The sequence below is a fragment of the Solea senegalensis genome, linkage group LG8 (genome assembly GCF_019176455.1).
Source record: "Solea senegalensis isolate Sse05_10M linkage group LG8, IFAPA_SoseM_1, whole genome shotgun sequence".
Lineage (NCBI taxonomy): Eukaryota > Metazoa > Chordata > Actinopteri > Pleuronectiformes > Soleidae > Solea > Solea senegalensis.
In genome coordinates, this window is record NC_058028.1 from 25,783,608 (window position 1) to 25,803,766 (window position 20,159).

Consider the following 20,159-nt stretch of genomic DNA (forward strand, 5'->3'; position numbering starts at 1 on the left):
GTGATCAGATCACTGAGGACGGATGTCAATACCAGGTCTGAACGGGCTCGAGACGACTTTGAACGCAGCATGGTTGTTGTAGAAACTGCTGGTCTATTGGGATTTTCACACAGAACATCTCTGTGCTTATGAATGGTTGAGAAGTGGCGGTCTGTTGTTGCCAGATGTCAGAGGAGAAGAGTGGCCAGAAAGAGGCAACAGTAACTCAGGTAACCACTGGTTACACCACGTAAGAGGAAGTGGGAATGAAGAAGCAGAAGAACACTCCTGACACTTTTATAGATGGACTATGTACCTCATTTAGTGGCTGGTTTGTGAAATGGCCTGATCACAGTTAGGCAGTGGAGGAGTCGACTCAAATGCTTCTCATTCACTTTTGCATGGTTCCCACAGGTCCTTGAAATCCTTGAAAGTTTGTGAATGAAAAGAACTTTAAGGCCCTTGAATGTTTTTAAAACCCTTAATAGACATGGGTCACTTAAAGTGCTTATTTTATGCTTTCTTGTAAATGTTATGCAAGAAAGCAGTTAAGTTGATATTTATAGGCAAATGTCTAACTTGTTTGTTACAACGCCACCTACTGTTTCATGCCCAGCATTGCTGTCCACATACACTGTCCACCGTCTCTCTCCGGCGTTGACGTGAGATTCCATGCAGAATAATGAGGGTGCAAATGACATGATGCCTAGGAAACGCAAATTCCAAGATCTCTGGTTCAACTTTGACCAAGATCTCAAAGACAATCACTTGTACAGATACAGAGCGAGCTGCCAATCAACAAAAGTGCAGCTCTTACTAGTTGCTCTCCCTCTCTAGAGGTGTCAGCACATTCAGTCCTTGAATTTGGTGTCAGCCAAGGTTGGAAATGTTCAAATTTCCAAGCATCAGACAATCAAAACATGTTTAATAAAACTGAGGCGCTAACAGGTGCTAGCGAAACCACTTTCATATGCTGAGCGTCAAACGCGCAACCCCAAAGTTCACCCAACAACGCAACATTTGCATCTTGAAAATGTCACTGAGTTGAAAAGTTTGACTTAGGAAGCACAACAGTCAATTCACACATTGCTTTGCATTTCCAAAGTCCGGCCCGTGGGCCAATCATGGCACTTGGTTCTCGGTTTGTAGGGCCCGCAGCTCCGGTTTTATAATGTAGTATTCATGGCTGGGGAAGGACGTAGACAGAAAATCAGCCTCAGTCATGTGTCACCCCCTGTAGGTCAGCTGATAAGGAGTTGCGCTTTGAACCCAGGACTATCACCTGTGACAGACAAATTCTGTCTGTTATGTTATTTGACTCCAGATGTGAAAGAAAGGCAGATTTCAGTACACTGACACAAACACAAACTGTGTGTTTGTGTCAGTGTATACTGGAGACATAACGGTAGTTTTGCGCAATCTCATGACCCCACCCACGTTGAGGAGGTCTGTGAATGAATGGAAAAAGACGGGCCTGATACCAAACCGGAACCAAGAAGAGTCAAGTCGAGTGGAGTCGTGCTGGAACAGTAACATAAAAAAGTCCTTATTTGCTTTTTGCAACTGCTGCATCTTTATCAGTGACCAAACAGAAACTGTTAGGGACATAAACACTGTGTGAAACAAGTCATAAATCCCTTGTCAGACATTTGTACTATATGATTATAAACAGAAACAAGTGCACAATAAGGAAATACCCTCTTGGTAGCGATTACCCTGGTGCTTCCCAGGAAGTGCTTACATTTTGTTCTTTTCGTTTTTGTCTCACTACAAAGATAACACTCATATCAGTTCAGTTCCCGGTCAGCCTCAATAAACCAAGTGACTGTGAGCTAACTGCAGATAAGACAAGGAGTGATGTTTCTGCCATAACACCTACAGCATACGAGAGGATTTGTGCATCTACTGTATTTCATAACCAGACGGTCTGCTCACTCTGAGGAAGTACAAGTTCCACTTTCTACACCGCCCACAACACAGTTCCCTTAGACGCCCAGCCTCTTTAACAGGAATTCTATAAGCCTTTCCTCTATACGGTAAATCATATGATGAGAGGGTCCACGTGAGACATGAGCTTTCACACATACAGTACAGGTCATGGCATGCAGTTGACACACACACACACAAACACACACAGAGGCCTTGTGTGTCACATGTCCAGATTCTGTTGGCACCTGGCATCAGAATGCACGTCAAATGTGTCTGAAGTGACTAGATCCGACTGTACTTCCTAGAACCTTTTGATTTCATCTGTCGTGAAAGTGAAACCACTGCCACACACACTTGCACACACACAGTTGGATAACTCATTGTTTGTGCTGTCAAGTATGATGGACGTCCCAATTTCATTGTGTTTCTTCAATAAAAATAAAGGCACGTATTCATCAATTCCTCCATCCTGTGAAACCTGAGACGAGGGCTTGGCAATGTATCAATATTATATGTATATGACAAGATGGTCTTAGATTTTAGATATTGTTAAAACATGTTTCACTGATAATCATCATATTGACTTTGATTTGGATTTTCTTTTGTTTTTCCACAAACAGCCAGTACCACGACGACAACGTACCAAATAGCGAGTTTTTATTAAATGTACAGTACAAAGTCAAAGTTTACTATGAAGCATACAGCCCATTATAATCCATCCACACGAAGGCAACTATTTGCAAAGCATTTCTTTAACTAATGATAAATGCCTGAGATGTTTGAAAGTCTTTCTATTTCTTCATTTTTATTAAAACCTAATGTATCTCCTGACAAAGCAGACAAACCACCTCAGTGTCCGAACTGATGTTCTAACCTGTCTACTGTGTTTTTACACTAAAGATATGAAACTTGTCTGAGTTTGTTTTCGTTCACATTGATTTTGTTACATTTCCATATAAACTACTACTTTGACTGACAGAAGCTTATCTATAAAATTATTTAGCAATTTCACTCAAACACTGCTCAGTGAACAACACCACCAGTTTGGCTATAATAGTAAGCATGTCCATGTGGGCTCTGTAAGGGTTATATATGGGTCCCAAGCCCCACTCCCATCTGAGGCCCATGTTACAGAATCCTGCATAATTTGTCCACTTCAAGCCCATTTTTCATTTAGTACCTACTTACTAAGAAAGGGTGCTAAATGGACATGGGCTTGAAGTGGGCAAACAAACCACAGACAAACCACCGTCCACTCGGAACTCCCGGACGTACATATGACAGCACTGCAACTGCACTCTAATGTTACTCCAAAAAAACTGAGAAAACGTTGTAAAGATATAATAAGATATATCTTTACAATAATAATAGATATAATAACAGAAATGCAGACAGAATGAACCAAGCCAGAGGAAAGAAAGGGAAATAATGTGATGTTTGATTGAGTTTACAGTTCGTGCCATTTCTGTGTGCATATTAAGCGACTAGAAAGAAATCTTTCAGGACTGACTTAACCTAAATACTAAATGAGAATGCACAATTCAGTCAGAACCATCTGCCACACAAATTCTGCAAGGTGTGAAATGTTGTCGTGTGGGTATTAACAAACAAGTCTGTATGTTTTTCAAATTACCAGAGCTACTCAACAATCCATATACACACACCCGGGCAACTGCAGAGGAGCTCACTGAGGGAAATGAACCACGTTTCACACCTGCGTGGATCTACATGATGAGTCCCGCTGTTTCCACTAGTGTGTTTCCAGCTGTGGATTGTGTGAACAAGGCCCCCACACACAAACACCCATGTCATGTGAGGGGAAACCCTTATGGCCTCTTTGCTGGGTCATGTGAGTGTGGGCTCAGTATTTACGTGGTCTCATGTCAAAACACAAACACCTCCCACACACACACACACACACAAAGATCTTTTATTCCCTGACTTGACCAACACAGTACAGTGAGTCGAGGGTTTGTGTGTGTGTGTGTGTTAGGCAGATGCATGGCGAACAGTGTGGCAGTGAAAATGATGGCAGTATTGATCTCCAATGCTCTCTTATAGCCCTGTCATGTCAGTTTAGCACCTTACCAACACTTAGCAACGCTTTAGAGCTCCATCACTCAGTAAATCACAGACAGAATGAGACAGATTGGAGGACAGGAAAGACAAATGAATAAAGAAAAAAAGTTACACAAAAGTTACACAACTTTTGCACTTCTAAACTTAAAGTGCGTGTAAAGGTATGAATAGCATCTCCTCTGAATGTGTGGCCCCAAATGGCCCTCAATTTTCACCTTTTCCTGCCCGATACCAATACCACAATCTCAAGTATCTACCAGAGTCGATATGAGCCTGATAGAGTTGTTTTACACCATTTCAACTATATTTCTGAGAACAAATATTCTAAGCAGCTAACAACATGACTCAGCTGAAATGCTATTGATTACATTTTTACAGTCTGTCTGTATTGAAGCACCACATATAGGTTTGTATTTGTAATTTTTGACCAGTATCAGAATCATATCGGCTCATTCCTCACACAGAAACATGGACTTAGCTTAGTGCTGACCAAAGCAAACATAAATGAAACAAACATTTAAAGAGGCATCATTCAACTAAAGAAAGCCATAACTCTGGATGGACACGTTTACTTTAACCTGACTACGACTAGGATCCACATGCATTTAAGTATAATGCTACTGCGGAGACATACATAGATGTAGATGCACTTGCCAGCTAATTATAAGGAAATGTGTGACAAGTGCAGTTTAAAAAATTAAATCAAATTGGAAATTCAAATGCAAGGAACGACCACAGGAAACCGGGGTTTGATGTCACAGTCTATAAAACCAAAAACAGGATAAAAGACACCATAGTAACATTTGAATGTTTAGATACTTGTTTTCCCAATTCTACTTTTATAAGTTGGGTCCAGAGGCTCTAAAATATGGCCATTGGGCAGCCCGTGGCCAAGTGGAAAGGGAACTTGACTTGTAACCAGAAGGTCGCCGGTTCAAAAAAGGCCCACCCGGCCAAAAAAGGGCTGGGGTACCCCTGAGCAAGGTACCCAAACCCCAATCCTCCCCGGGCGCTACTCAGTGTGGCAGCCCACTGCTCCTAATTCTAGGATGGGTCAAAATGCAGAGGAATACTTTCCCTAAGGGGATTAATAAAAAACTAACTTTATAACATGTAGATGTGCAAACATGAGGATCACTCACCATAATATCTGATTCAGGCCAATTGTTGTCAAGTACAGGGAAAGGGACAGATGTCCACATGTCCATAGGAACTACTCACACACTGTCATGTGTTTTCATTATTTGCACCTGGTGTGTGAAACTATTCATTTGGAATGAATAGAGTTGGAAATCAGGCTGTGCTGATGCTCCAAATGTGTTTGTTGAAGCAAACCCTGTTTCCATTATCTGATAAACACTGACTGAAATCCAAACAGCACTGCACTTTTACTCTCATCAACTCTAAGCTTCAATTAACGTGTTTGGATCTGTGAGGGATTTATGTTCAATTATGGACCATTTCAGTGTTCTGTTTGCTGTGTGTGTGTGTGTGTGTGTGTGAGAGAGTATGTAAATGTGTTACTGACCGGTCACAGGAGCACGCCTCCAGCACGCAGAGCAAGTTGTAGATGATGAAGGTGAAGATGACAGCAGTGATAGTACCACGGGGGATGGAATAGCTGGGATTTTTCAGGTCACCTGTGGGACAGACAGTTTTAGCCAAGCTATGTCCAAGATGGACAATCACACACACACACACACACACACACAAAATCCCGACTGTCCTACCTGACATGTTAGAACCAGCCATGATGCCGGTGCAGCCGTTAAACATCACAGCGAAAACTTTGGCAAAGGTCATCATAGTTCCTGTCGTGTAATCCACCGTGTAATCCGCTGTGGGGGGAGAACACAACAGTTAAGTCGCTGAAGTCGTATGTATGTGGTCTTAACATGGACGCTTGGCTTATAAAAGCTATACATGAGAATTGGTTATATAACGACAGCACACTGGAGTTGTTGATCCACTGGTGGACTTCTCTGTGGACTTAAGTACAGGAGAGTTTCAAAAGATCTGACCTCTCATTTTAATCGCATATACAAGAGGTTTCATACTGCAACCAACTGAATACCCTTTACCTCACCTTAATTATGAATACTGTCAACATTTAAAATACCCCGTTATGTATGAGTTCATTCAAATCACATGTAAAACTATGATTTTACGTCTGTGTGTGTTTGCATCCTTTTTAGTCAGATCTTGGGATAATCCAGAGCTTGTTGTGACTAATAATTATCACGTGTGTCTGGGTGCATGCCTGAGTTACGGTCTTTTGATTATTAATCACATGTTTGGATACGAGTGCCAACAAAAAGAGTCTTCCAAGTGCACAAGAAGAACCAGAGAACATTCACAACTGTGACATTTCACATTCATCGACAGACGTTGGTAATCATCTTCATGAAGGTTCTGTGAGAGCCTTGATTAATGTGATTAGCGCTGATCTGTCTGTTTCATGTTAAACTGGCTGCTGTGACAAAGTCTATAATAGATCAGACAAAGCGTCTTGTCTTCTGCTAACAGCACGAGAGAAGGAATTCTAAAAAAATAAAAGTACACATGCGTGCTTGGAAGCAGTACAGAGCACACAACTCTTTGCTTTCTTAACAAATGCAAAACATTGCTGGTGAGGCGATGGCTCATTGTAAGGGGCGAAACTTTAAGTGATAATTCAGGTATTTAAAGGGGACATATTATACCCTATGTCTCTGAGTTAAACTAGTTCCCTGGTGTCCTAATGAACATGTCAGTGACATGCTTTGGTCAAAATACCATAAGGATGAAGCATCATAGCAGTTCAATAACCCTGCTAAACCCGCCCCTTTCAGAACGCTCGCTTTTCTGCATGGTCCCTTTATATGCAAATGAGACACAGGCAAACACACGCCCACTTCTTCCAGGGGGTTTCTGATTTGTCCTCTTTACAGCGCTCACTCGCTCAGCTCCTGTTCCCTCCGCTCCATTCCTCTCCCCCTCCCTCCACTAGTTCTCTGACAATATCAACATGGCAGCGTGTGCAGAAAACAGCGAGAGTGGCGTCACAGGAAGAGACGTCCTACATAAGGATGGAGCTGAACACTGTCCAACTGTAAATCAGTTAAAAACACTTAGGGACAGCACCACTGATCCACCGCTGATCGCTGCATAAACTGCTGCTGTATGTGACTGTATCAGACTGAGTCTGTGCTCCGGTCATGGAGGACGTACTGAACAAATATGTTTAATTAGGACGTGTCAGAATGGTCAGTTATGACCTCTATGTGACCTTTTCTTAACAATGTGTGTGTTTGTACGTCGCTGACTAAATACGGCGACCGCTGGCCGCAGTCTGATGTGAAGTGGTGCGAACACACGAACACACGTTTGCTGACTTTATCCGGCACATTAGCTTCATATATAAAATCCTCTGTAAAACACTGTGCTCCACTGTGCAGCCACCAACAGCACACTTGTCCCTCCATGTTGACATAATACCGCTCTTCCTCCCTCGCCTGCACTCTCGCAGGGACAAGGTGGAGCTAAGGTGGAGCTAAGGTGGAGCTCTCGAGGTAAACTTACTGGTGTGGTGGAAACATTTGTGGTGAAATGCGCATGCTGCCGTCATAATGCGCAGGGAATTCAACATCGCGTGTTTTATCGCCTATACTTACACTAAGGGGGACCACGAAAACATGACTGAGTATTCTTTTTCCACACTTTGGCGACTGGTAGGGCCTCCAGAGTCCCAAATATAAGTATTAAAATGGTTAAAAAGTTGATTTTGCATAATATGTCCCCTTTAAGAAAGCTTAGTTTACTGCACCAAAATCAGTTTGAATCACTTGATCTGATCACATCTAGAACACATTCTGCCAGGTCTAACTGAGGCTTTATGTTTATGTTATGTATGTTAAACCCCCAAATCACAAAATAACACAATTACATGGATGGATTGGTGTAGTCAGGTCTTTGTGACAATGCCATTCTAACAATAACAATTTTAACATGAAAATTCCAAACTTTGTATTATTTTATTTTGATGACATTTTGCATTTCAATATTTCTACACAATAATCTTTACTTCACGTTTCTATCGCGCTGAAAACCCTTTGCACAGCAGCCATGTTGACATGTTTTAGCAGGAAAAGCAAAGCTAAAAGGAACTAACTAAATAAACTTAACGTAAATTATAATGAGTAAATGACTAGTTTTGGTTCAAATAATTGAAGAAATCCAGTGGAGCAATTTTTTAGACCACTGACACTGCTTTTCCTTCCTCATGGGTTTTGTATAGATTTAAGTAGGATTTTAGTAATATTATCATTTAATATTATCATATGGACCAGGCTTCTCCATCTTACCCCACAAGTTCCCAAGCAGCGTGTCCAACTTGAAGCCAGTGAAGTTGGCTGTGGTGGGAAGCCCGGGGTCTGTTCCATTTATCCCTGGGTTGACTGCGGCCGAGCTGGGCAGAGTGATGGTGCGAGGCCCAACTGCAAAGAAACTGATGAAGATGGTGCCCAGGACAAAAATGACCACCAGGAAGATGATGAAGGTAGCCTTTGCATAGATGTGGGCTCCCACCAGGCAAACCAGCAGACAGAGCAGAGCCACGCCCGTGCCGTAAAGCAGAGACCACCAGTAGCCTGATGGCAAGACCTGGTAGGCAGAAGTGGCCACAGTCCCATCTAAAAGAGGAAAGTGTCCAGAAGATAATGTCAATGAATTTGGTGGAACTTTTAGCCAGGAAACTCTATCTGAGCTCCTCAATCTACCATGCTGCATTTCACAAGGTGTGAAAATCAAACTTACCTTCTGGCAACCCAAAAGTGCCCAGAATGGCCTCAACCAGACCAAGTACAAAGAGAGCACTGCCACACACGTTGGCGAAGAAGAACATGATGCCGATACTTCCACCAAACTCTGGACCCAGCGCTCGACTGATCATGTCTGAATCAAGTTTAAGTCAAGTTTACTTGTTTTGTTGGATACACAATAAGAAGGTATGGACAAAGTCAAGACAAAGTCATCACCGGCATTAATAATTGTATGCGTGGAAACATAACCTAGATCCACAATTATAACAGTTCAGTGCTCTATTATTGCACATGGTCTCTGTTTAATGTATGACATTCATGAAACCATCGGCACATGGTCAAAACCACAAACTGTGATCAATCAAGAGTCTTCTCCATTTCAATTGTGAGAATTAAATTTGGTTGATATTTACCACTGAACAGAACCCTGCAATAACCAATGACATTGATCTGTTGCTTACTTTTGTTTTGACCCATAACTCGTACAAGCCAAGTTGATTCCGTCTTCCCAGCCATGACTTACACACACAACAGCTATTAACCGACGATGCCGACAATCCGCCTCCATGTCTGTTTATATTCTGAAATCACGTTGAATCACGAGAGTTTCTGTGAGATCCCAAATCCCTGGAATCTCCTCCCTGAAATAGTTTGATAAAACGCCAAGTGTGTGGTCCTGGGTCTTGACTGGATCGTCTAGTCTGAGCTTTCTCAGGATTAAAACATTCAAAATCGGTTGCAAAGTTTGTTGTGTCTGTGGTCTCCCACATTTTAAAGATCAACTTAGGTTTGAAAATCCTCGGGCAAATATCGGGCAGGTTTAAATGAGGGGTGCACAAGAAAAAGGAAAGACATTATGAATTTGCCATACTGTGTGTCTATCGTTGTGACATTGTGTGATTGGTTTAATGAGGTGATTGCACTGATATGCAAAGCTAAAAAGTGTGTGCAAACAACATCTAACTAAATAACATTCATCATAACATTAGGGAATTCAACTGAGCAACAAATGCTGTACTTCGACGAGACGTAAGAGTTAGTGGGTGGTCTGTCAGACTTTCAAATTGCATGATATTTCTGCTTATTGTGCACGGAATCTGTCAATTAAAACCTAAACATTCCTTGGTCCGTGTTTCAAGACGGGTCGGGTGGGGTGCAGTGCACTCCCCGTCCCCTGGGTCCACCAACAACCCCCGATGAGGGGCGCAGCCGGCGGGCGGGAGAAGGCGCAGCGAATGTGTGTCCGTGGCCCCAGGAAGCGGCGAGGTACGGCCGGAGGCACCTGCCACCTTCACCCCGAGCCTTTCCAAACTAAAACTGACTAAAACTAGTCTAACACCTTTCTGAGTTTTCGTCAACTAGAACTGGACCAAAACTATCACATATAGAAGTGACTAAAATGTAATTAAAACTAATAAGCATTTTAGTCCAAAAGACTAAGACTAAATGTAAAATGGCTGCCAAAAACAACACTGCTCTAAATCTTCCTTTTCTGTGTTTTTTCATCTGTTCCTCGCTCATTTTCCAGTCATTAGAATCTGCTTACAGTGTCGGGAGCTGCTCTTGTTGCAGCAGTGAAACTGATTAAAGATGAATGTCAGTGACGGTTGGTTGTACACAGTGTCCAATTTGCCTAATCCCCAAATCTACATGTTTTTGGACTGTGGGAGAAAACCAATGCACATATTGAGACTGGAACTAATGAGAGCATAAATGAAGTTATGTCAGACAGATCCATCGGTCATGGACGTGAGAATAGTTTTGACTGAATGAAAGAGCAAAAAATTGTAGCGTGGTATGTTTGGTCTAATTTGCCTTGCATGACGCTGCTGTGCATGCACACATTACAATGCATACACTTTATAGAGTGAACCCATAGACTGAATATAATCTACTTTCTGCCAAAGAGTTTATGTTTCATTTGTCCGTCGTCCATTTGGTAAAGTCGTCTTTCTGAAAAAAACGTGGGAATGTAGGTTGTGGTTGTTTTTACAATTATTGACCAGGACAGATATTTATTTAATAACTCCAAATCCACATTTGGATCTGTGACAAAACTGTAGGAAACTGAGTGTTTTTCAACCTAAAAATAAAATAAAAAAAATAAAATAAAAATAAATAAATAAAAAATAAAATAAGCCCTTTTTGTAAATCAGACACATGATGGTTAGAGCTGAAACGATTCATAGATTAATCGATTACTAATTGAATGGACAACTATTTTGATAATCGGTTTGAAGCTTTTTTCATGATTAAAACAAAACTTCCGATTGTTTACGCTTCTTAAATGTGAATATCTTCTTCAGTTCTTTGCACTGGAGAACAAATAAATCATTAAAAGTCAATCATTTTGGTCTGTGGACAAAACAAGACATTTGAGAACATTATCATGCCCAGGTTTGACATTTTTTAAGGTTTTCTGATATTTTATGGACCAAACAATTAATCGAGAAAATAATCGACAGGTTAATCGATTATGAATATAATCGATTAAACTTTGTAAAAACAGTAAACTATTACGAGCCACAACATAACACAATTTTATAAACAATGTTATAATAATATTATAATTATTATAACAAGAATTTAGATTTGTCTAGTGCTTTTAAGGGACCCATGGCCACAAACAAAACAAAGGACAAAACAAACTATAAACTCACAGAAAATCATAACTCGAGTTATTAATATTAATGTGTACTGTAATATGATTCCTTGTCATAGCACTGGACACAAATTCCCATTCCTGATAGTTTCTGTGTGTGGTTTGTATTGTTGCCCTTTTTATTGTATTGTTATGTTTTATGTGTTTATGTGTGAAACCCTGCTGCACCACAACATTTCCCCTGGGGAACAATAAAGTTGAAGTTGAAAAGCCTTTATGGACAAAAGGCTTTTTAAAGATTTGACTACACTGTACATTTCACGGACTATATACTATTTCTTAAATGCCTATGATTAAGTTCAAGGTTCAAGGTTCAAATCTTGTGCGGGTTCTACGAGTCAGTTGTAGGAGACAGAAACACACTTAAGTATAAATATAAATATAAAAGTATAAAAGTAGACCTCAAATTAAAGTCTATACAGAGTATAAAGTAATAATAAAAAAATGTAGAAGATGTGGAAAAATAAAAAAATATATAGTCTCTTATGATTCCCTCTGCTCTTTTCCTACAACGCTGCGTATACATGGAGTCCATGGTAGGAAGTTTAGTCCCAATGATCCTCTCCGCAGTCTTTATGACTCTCTGCAGGGCCTTCCTCTCTGCCTGTGTGGTGTTCCCGTACCAGACAGTGATGCCTGCGGTGAGGATGCTGATCAGGCCTCTGTAGGCCAGGGTGAGAGGACGGTGGTTCAGTCCAGCTTTCCTGAGCAGCCTGATGAAGTACATTCTTTGCTGGGCTTTTTTCACTGTGGCTGTGGTGTTACAAGCCCAGCTCAGGTCAGATGTTACCTGCAGTCCCATGAATCTGTAGCTGTCTGTCCTCTCCACCTCAGTCCCGCTAATGAATAGAGGCTGTAGAGGGGGGGGTTTCTTCCTGAAGTCCAGGATTAATTCCCTGGTCTTGTCTGTGTTGAGGAGGAGGTCGTTCTCCTCTCCATAGACAATGATGTTGTTGACCAGGGCCCTGTATCCTGACTCGTCATCCCCCTTGATGAGCCCCAGGATGGTGGTGTCATCAGCGTATTTAATGATGATGGAGCTGTCCTGGGTGGAGACGAGTTTGGGGCTGAGGCAGCAGACCTGTGGTGATCCGGTGCTGACTCTGATTTCAGCAGACACCCGTCCTCCCATCTTCACCGCCTGGGGGCCTTTCGGTCAGGCAGTCCAGCATCCAGTTGCAGGTGGGAGTAGGGACTCCAAGGTCTGCCAGCTTTACGATCAGTCTGCCTGGGTGGATGGTGTTAAATGCAGAGCTGTAGTCCAGGAAGAGCATCCTGGCATACGTTCTGCTGCTCTCCAGGTGTTACAGGGTGTGGTGAAGAGCTAATGCTACCGCGTCGTCCACTGATCGGTTGGGGCGGTATGCGAACTGGAGGGGGTCCACAGTGTCTGGAACCACATTGTTGATGTGGGTGAGAACTAATTTTTCCAGGCACTTCATGGCGACTGGTGTGAGTGCCACTGGCCTGAAGTCATTTAGGGTGGGTATGTCGGGTCTTTTAGGGACTGGTATGATGGTGGAGGTTTTGAAGATACGGGGGACTACAGCCTGAGATAGTGATGTGTTGAAGATATCGGTATACACACCGGCCAGTTGTTCTCCACAGGCCTTCAGTACTCTGGGAGGCACTCCGTCGGGTCCCACCGCTTTGTGGGGGTTCACCTTCTTCAGAGCCTTCAGGACCTGTGTGTGTGTCACCTGGAAGGCAGTGTCCGTGGGCTCACAGGAGGTTTTTGAGGGCGAGTCTGTGTTCAGCCTGTCGAACCTTGCATAGAAGTTGTTCAGGCTGTCTGGGAGCGTGACGTCCCGGGGGTCTTTGGTTGTTGTGGTCCTCCTGTAGTTTGTGACAGACTGGATTCCCTGCCACATGCTGCGTGTGTTGTGGTTGTGGTAGTAGCCTTCAAGCTTTTGGGAGTGAGCCCTCTTCGCTGCTCTACTCCCCGTGGTCTCCTGACTTGAAGGCCTCCCGCCTCTTCAGTTCAACCCAAGAGATAAGCGTATGCTTATTAATCAGATTATATTATTGGAAACGTTTAAATCTTAACCCATAAGGCTTGAATTTATTCAAAATGTTTTGAATGAAATTACTAGCAGAGCCACATGGTGATGTAGTGGCTAGCATTGTTGCCTTACAACAAGAAGGTCACCAGTTGGGATCCAGGTGCATTGGATACTCTAAATAGACTCTAAATAGGTGTGCGTGTGAGAGTGAATAGTTGTTTATCTCATGCATACATGCATGTTGGCCCTGTGACGGACTGGCAACCTGTCCAGGGTCACCCTAACCCTGCCTATGTCAGTCATGCGACCCTCATGTGGAGGATAAAGCGGTAGAAAATCAATGAATTCAATTTCTAGCAACCGCAAAAAAGATATCAACACATCTGCGGGTCACGGCCCAGTTACCAGGGAGCACTGATTTACCAGATTCCTGGTAGGGAATCACACAATCATTCCAAGAGCTAAACAGTGTCTCATGGTAGCTTTAATAAGCCAATGAAGCTCCATTCCTTGTCTCGGACAATGCATGAACAAATGAAACAAAGGCGGCAGTTGTGTTTGTGTTGTGCTGTATGTGACGTGCAGCTGTCACATGACGGCGGGTTTGGGGTTTGAAAGGATACAATAGGCTCCTCCAGCATCCAGGGCTCCATTGGTGGAGATGGCGCACACTGAGAGCACCGTCATACAGATGATGAAGTAGGCCACCAGGAACATGGTGATGGCTTGGTACAGTCCACACTGGCCCACCACAAATCCTGGACGAACACAAACACAGGTCAAATGAATGAATGCATCAGTGGACCAATCACAGGATGCTTCATGCATGTGTCATCATTCAAAAAAAACTGTGAATGACGACATGTTTCATATTGTGGCCACTATATCGCAGTGGTAGGAAATACCCAGCCCTAATTATGAAAGCAGTAAATTATATATCAATAGAAAAGCAAATAATACATAAATGAGAAAGTAAGAGGTAAATGTTTTTAAACAAATAAATAAATATTAGACTTTGAGTATACTTGCTCTTGGCAGACATTTTTGACAATTTACACATATATATATATATATATATATATTTTGCAATACAACATCAATACATCAAAAAGAAAAAAATGACATGACAACAGTTTAATGTAGAAAAATACTATCAATGTGTTAAGGATGCGGGTTCAAAAACAGCTCTTATTGTCAATGTCCAGTTCTTTATAGAGTAGAAGCCTGTTCCTTTTTTTCAATGCAAATTAGCTGGCTGAACTCACACCTTCTGGCTTTGAGGTCAGCTTCATTGTGATTGAAAAGGGAAGTTCGACTTTCCTGGGAAAAGGCCATACATGCCGAGCGCAGAGGATTTGAGATACATGCAAGTATATCAACTAAAAGTCAAGCTCAGGCAAAGAAATCTGCAAATTCCTCTTACTTCATGATGAGAACTTTCCAGGGAATATTTCACAACCTCAAAATGAAAGTGGTAGCCTGCCAGAGCACAAAATGACCAGGCAAAAGTTTCCAGCTGCACTGAGAGATGAAGTGAGATCACATGTTAAAATAATTCCAGTCTCTTTTCCTTTTTTAATGTTGAGATCAGGAAGGGATGCATGTGCACCAGGAACATGAATAACTCCTCAAAAGGTGAATAGATTCAGGAATTATTTAAGAATATGACTGAAGGTATAGAATAAGGCTGGTTTTACTCACTTTTCACTCTGCTAAATCCAATCAGATATTAATGACAATACCTATCAATACTATTCTTATCACCTCAAAAACAAAGTTAAAGATAAAAACCTCATAACGAAATGAGACCTGGAAAAATGGTGCATATAAAAGTGCTAAAACTAATCCAACTTTTATCTTTAACTCCTTTATCTTCTTTATTCTACTCATCTAATGGATGCATGTCAGGATTTTCAACTTCTGTCTTCTGTTGATTTCTTTGGCTTTAGCCGCTGTATTCTTTTCAAATGCAGCAGCATGAATGTACCTTTGTGTACGACAAGAGCGCCATAAATAACACGGCCTCGCCTCAGTCATGTGACCAAGAAAAGTTAAGAAAGCGAAGACGTTCAGAGAGGAAAAACATTAGTTAGTTACAGCAGGAGGACAAAAACCTCGAAATGAGCAGGAAATCATTTTCCCCCGTGAAGAAAAATCTTTTCACAGCGGCAACAACCACGACTTAACGGTCATAACTTGGGAGGATTGACTAGAATAATATGCAAACTCCTGGTAAAAGGCAGACAAGACAGAAAAGCACTCAAAAACACACACATACAAACCAAGAGAGTTGTGAAATAAAGTTATTTGGCCTGATGCAAACAACAAACATCCTCTGTATGAAAATAATAGACGGGGGAAGTGTGGTGAAACAATGCAACAGCTCATAACTCCGTGGTCCTGTTGTGATTCAGTGATACACTACACTGTTTGCCTGCCAACAGAAGTGGGAGCTCTATTCTTTTTTTGGCTCTACTTCATTTCCACTGCTCATAGATCTGACCCACAGGCAGTTATTGATTTTGGTGCTGACGAATGCTAATCCTAATACATTCGGCCAAATGCAAAACTCACTGGCCAATCATTTAATATTCTCAGCGGGACGACAATCCACAGTTATACAGCCATGACGTGGAATATCCTCTCAGTCTGGTCCAAGATCAGACAAAAGCCGGAGAGACTACAACAAGCAAGAATTCAAAGTGGCTGCAGTGAAGCTCAATGTAGCACCATGATGTCGATAAACATGATGATAATTACTGGTTTTGTCATGATTTATTGTCCAGGCCGAACACCTGTGTGTCTATTTGAGTATTTGTACTGTATATGTGAGTGGGTGTTCTTGGATGTGTGTCTTTGTGAAGACCAAGACCTGGGTTTAGGTTTATAGGGTTGGCCAGTAATGTTGCTTAAAGTTATGTCTCCAGGAAATGAAGGTATGTCAATATAATGTCCTCTGGAGTCATGGAAACCAGACTGTGTGTGTGAGTGCAGCAGCTGACATCTCACGAGACCGCGAGGGAGGGGCAGGGAAGGTGGAGGGAAAATGAGGGAGAGTTGGAAAACAACTTTAAGTTACAAACAAAGAAGAAGACGAGACATAAACTTCATGTCTGTGAAACCTGCTATTGCATTATGATGACTAGTTTCACATCAGGAGTGTAATTCCCCCACCAAAGGAAAACAGGACCTTTACTCTTGTGTTGTGTGGACATTGATTACTCATGTACTCATATTCTAATCTGCCTAACTAAACAACATTAAATGAAACAAGACTGACTCCCAAATAAACAGAAGAAGGATTTGAGCAGCACAAACCAGTAAGTTGCACTTCCCTAAAGATTTTAAAGCACAATAAGAGAAATTTTTTTTTTTTAACTTCTGTAATTTATAGACCGTAGTCACCAGGTACAGAAAGTGTAACTGAAAGCTGTAAGACAGCCTTTTCTGACTGGAAACTAAAGTTTAAAACCACTCGTTCTACCAAACTTCAAAGAGAACTAAGAATTTCAAACTCCAATGTCACAGTATAACATATTCAAACTGACAGACGGAGGCAGCAGTATACTAGAAATCTTTCACTTTCTCTATAGATTTGGTGAACTATCTCTTTAAAAGATCCATTTGTAAGTCTATAGGAAAATGAGCTTCAACTTCTCAGTCTCCATTTAGTGGAACATACATGATAAAGCACAGCCTGCAGGTGGTCACGGACACTGTGACTGACAGCTAGTGCCATCCAAAAGGTGCCTGCTTACAAAGTCTTATATATGCACACACACACACACACACACACAGAATTTCACTTCTGTATTTAAACCGTCTTTGTTACACACCAGTAGTAAACACACAAAACACACGCAGGAGCAGTTGGCAGCACATAACTGCACCCAGGGAACATTAGGGGTAAGACACCTTACTCAGGGGCAGCTCAGCCCTTTGACCTGTCTCTGGAATCAAACCGACAACCCTATGGTTACAAGCCAAATTCTTACCTCGTAAACATCAATAAGTAGGCAAATGTGTCCCTGCTGACAGGGAGCGTGAACTGTGTGAGGTGTGAGATAATGAGGGTTTTAATATGAAAAGAAATGTAATAGAAATGTGAGAAATGCCATGTTTGAATAAAATGTAGTGTTTGCATTCGACTCGCTAGTTCATCTCCTTCAAATCAGATGAGAGCGACTAAAAAGGCTCCATTCATGAACACAATGAGGTTTGTCTGTGTTGGCAGGTTGAAAAACAACTGTACTGAGTTGTTGAACTGCAATGACTTCCATGACATGCTGTGGAGGGATGGAAAATGGCCCATTAACTTAAGGGAGGGGATACTGACATTTTTCTCCACTTCCCTAAACATTGTGAAATAGGGTTTTTTTTATTGTTTTACAATAAATTTCTCTGAAAATGATCCAGAAATCATTATGAAACTAATCAGAAATCTGGGCGGCATGTTAATATCTATGCACAGGGGAAGTTTGGTCTGGATCCAAATAACAAGATTCATCCACTAATGTACTTTTAAAGGGGATTATCTTTCTTTACTTACAGTGCAGCTGCTGTTGTGTTCATTAGAAATACAATTTATGTGGTATATGATATAAAATAAAGCTTATCATCATCATTTGATCAATATATGCCATCAAGATTTCAGTAAAGCTAATCGATATCCCAATATATGAGGATATAAAGCTGCACACAGTTTGTTTCTCTGGACTCTGGAGATGTTTGTGCTACTCAAAGAGTGAGAGTGTGAATACACTCTAAAATAGAATGTCTTCTGTTTATAATCGCTATTAATTAATGATCAGAAAATACCTTTCAATTCTGAAAATATTTTTTTTCTTTTGATTTTTTAATGTTAAATGAAGGACATTTATTTATGTGTTAGAAACAATGAAATTGACTATAACAATTTTGCTATAAGCTTTAATTAAGCTTACAATGAAAGACGTGTCATTAGGTGACATTATAAAAAGAGAATTTTGATAATTCAATGTATTTTTTAATATTTATAATTATTAGTGTATATCACAAAGGTTTTAATATAACTTTAAAAGTTGATTTAAAACCAGGAAAGGTCATTAAGGATAATAAGACATCTTGTCTCATGTCATAATATAGATATAATATCGATATATTGCCAAGTTCATGTCTGAAAACATCAGGGTGTCCAGTAAAACATGTGGGTGGGTTGCTGGTTTGAAGCCTGACACTGTGCCTCTGAGCAAAGTTCCTTTTCCATTTGTATACAGTGATATGCACTTTGTCTTCAATGATGATGTGTCTGACTTTGCTGTGAGCAAACTTCCCCTTGTAGGATAGAGTTTAATAATGATGATGATGATCATTATAACTACATTTTATTTTAAATCCTGACTTATTTGGAACATTTGTTTTACTTATTTTACTCTGTATGTCATTATAATAATTCAATGATTCTGAACTTAGATTACAAAAGTATCAACATTAGAAATTCAGTGTGAACTTTGCATTAATATAAATATATAATATAAAACATACAAAACTAACAATAATAACAATATATAAAAATATCAACAAATCTAAATCTAAAATAAATAACACCTCATGTGTTATTACGGTAATAATACCGATACGCTTATCATTTAAAATCTTTTTACCTAAATAACTTCGCAAATTGTTCCTCCTATAACTTGCTTTAATGACTTTATTTATCAATAAATCAACAAATAACCAGGCAAATAAATACGCAAAGAGGGTTGCAGTGATTTGCGTGGACTGACCTATTCTGAGGAAGACCACCACGCTGAACATGGAGAGCAGTGTGGGGATGACCACTCCAAAGAAGGTGGACAGTTTGGTGGACTGCTGCTGCTGGTGCTGCTGCTGCTGGTGGTGCTGGTGGTGCTGGTGCTGCTGGTGCTGGTGGTGCTGGTGCTGGGGGCTGCTGCTCTGCTGCTCCGGCGGCTGACCGGCCGGCGGGGACCTCGGCTCGGACTCATTGACGCTGGCGGAGAGGCGGTAGTGGAGAAGCGGTGTCCGCTCTGCCATGGTGACGGCCGCTGTCTGTGGAGCTTCAGTCCCTCACGTCGCCTACTGTCTCTGACTGTTTTCTCATAAAGTTAGTAACGGGTTTCTCAGTGACCCGTGACCAATAACCAACTAGTTAACCACAGCTGACTACATAGCTAAGCAGGAAAGTGCCTTCGTTAGTGATAAAATGACTTAAAATGAAATACGGACGTAGTAAACGAGATAGGCCTTTGATAAAGTATTAAAATGTTAGTTACTTTCAACACAAGCTACCTAAGAAGCTCCAGCAGGTTGGGATGATTTCCTTCACAGACGACAGCGTACAATGTCATGTGACGAATTGACATCAAGTCAGCGCAAATACATTTACTGCTTCCGGTTTGCACCTTCAAAATAAAACCAATTATTAGGCCGGACCAGGGCGATATGGCAACATTACACGCATTAGCGTACAAGCCCGCCGGAAGTTAATCGTATTAGAGGAAGACTGTGATTACGGACTTCAAGATGAGATTAGGGATTCAAAACTGTGGAGGGCAGCAGTGCACTTCTCTGTGTACGACTGCACCCGACATGAACGCGCATCAGATGTTTGAGGGTTCGCTTTGGGGCAGTGCACTTTATTATCTGTGACACAAAAATATCTGCTTATAGACATTTAACAGACTTATATAGAAAGTAGCATTGGTAATA

At 41.3% G+C, this 20,159-nt stretch overlaps 1 protein-coding gene across 1 annotated transcript in view; it reads right to left on the bottom strand.

Annotated features, from left to right (window-relative positions):
• zgc:153039 (uncharacterized protein LOC767698 homolog) overlaps positions 1–19,803 on the bottom strand; it is an 85,965-nt gene extending 66,162 nt beyond the window's left edge. Inside the window, exons 1-6 of the mRNA XM_044032162.1 lie at positions 19,217–19,803; positions 14,075–14,209; positions 8,782–8,919; positions 8,331–8,657; positions 5,718–5,825; positions 5,516–5,627 (exon numbers count right to left, since the gene is read on the bottom strand). Of these exons, the coding sequence (XP_043888097.1) occupies positions 5,516–5,627; positions 5,718–5,825; positions 8,331–8,657; positions 8,782–8,919; positions 14,075–14,209; positions 19,217–19,484 (1,088 nt within the window). The 5' untranslated portion in view covers positions 19,485–19,803. The remainder of the gene's footprint in view (positions 1–5,515; positions 5,628–5,717; positions 5,826–8,330; positions 8,658–8,781; positions 8,920–14,074; positions 14,210–19,216) is intronic.
• Between the last annotated feature and the right edge of the window lie 356 nt (positions 19,804–20,159).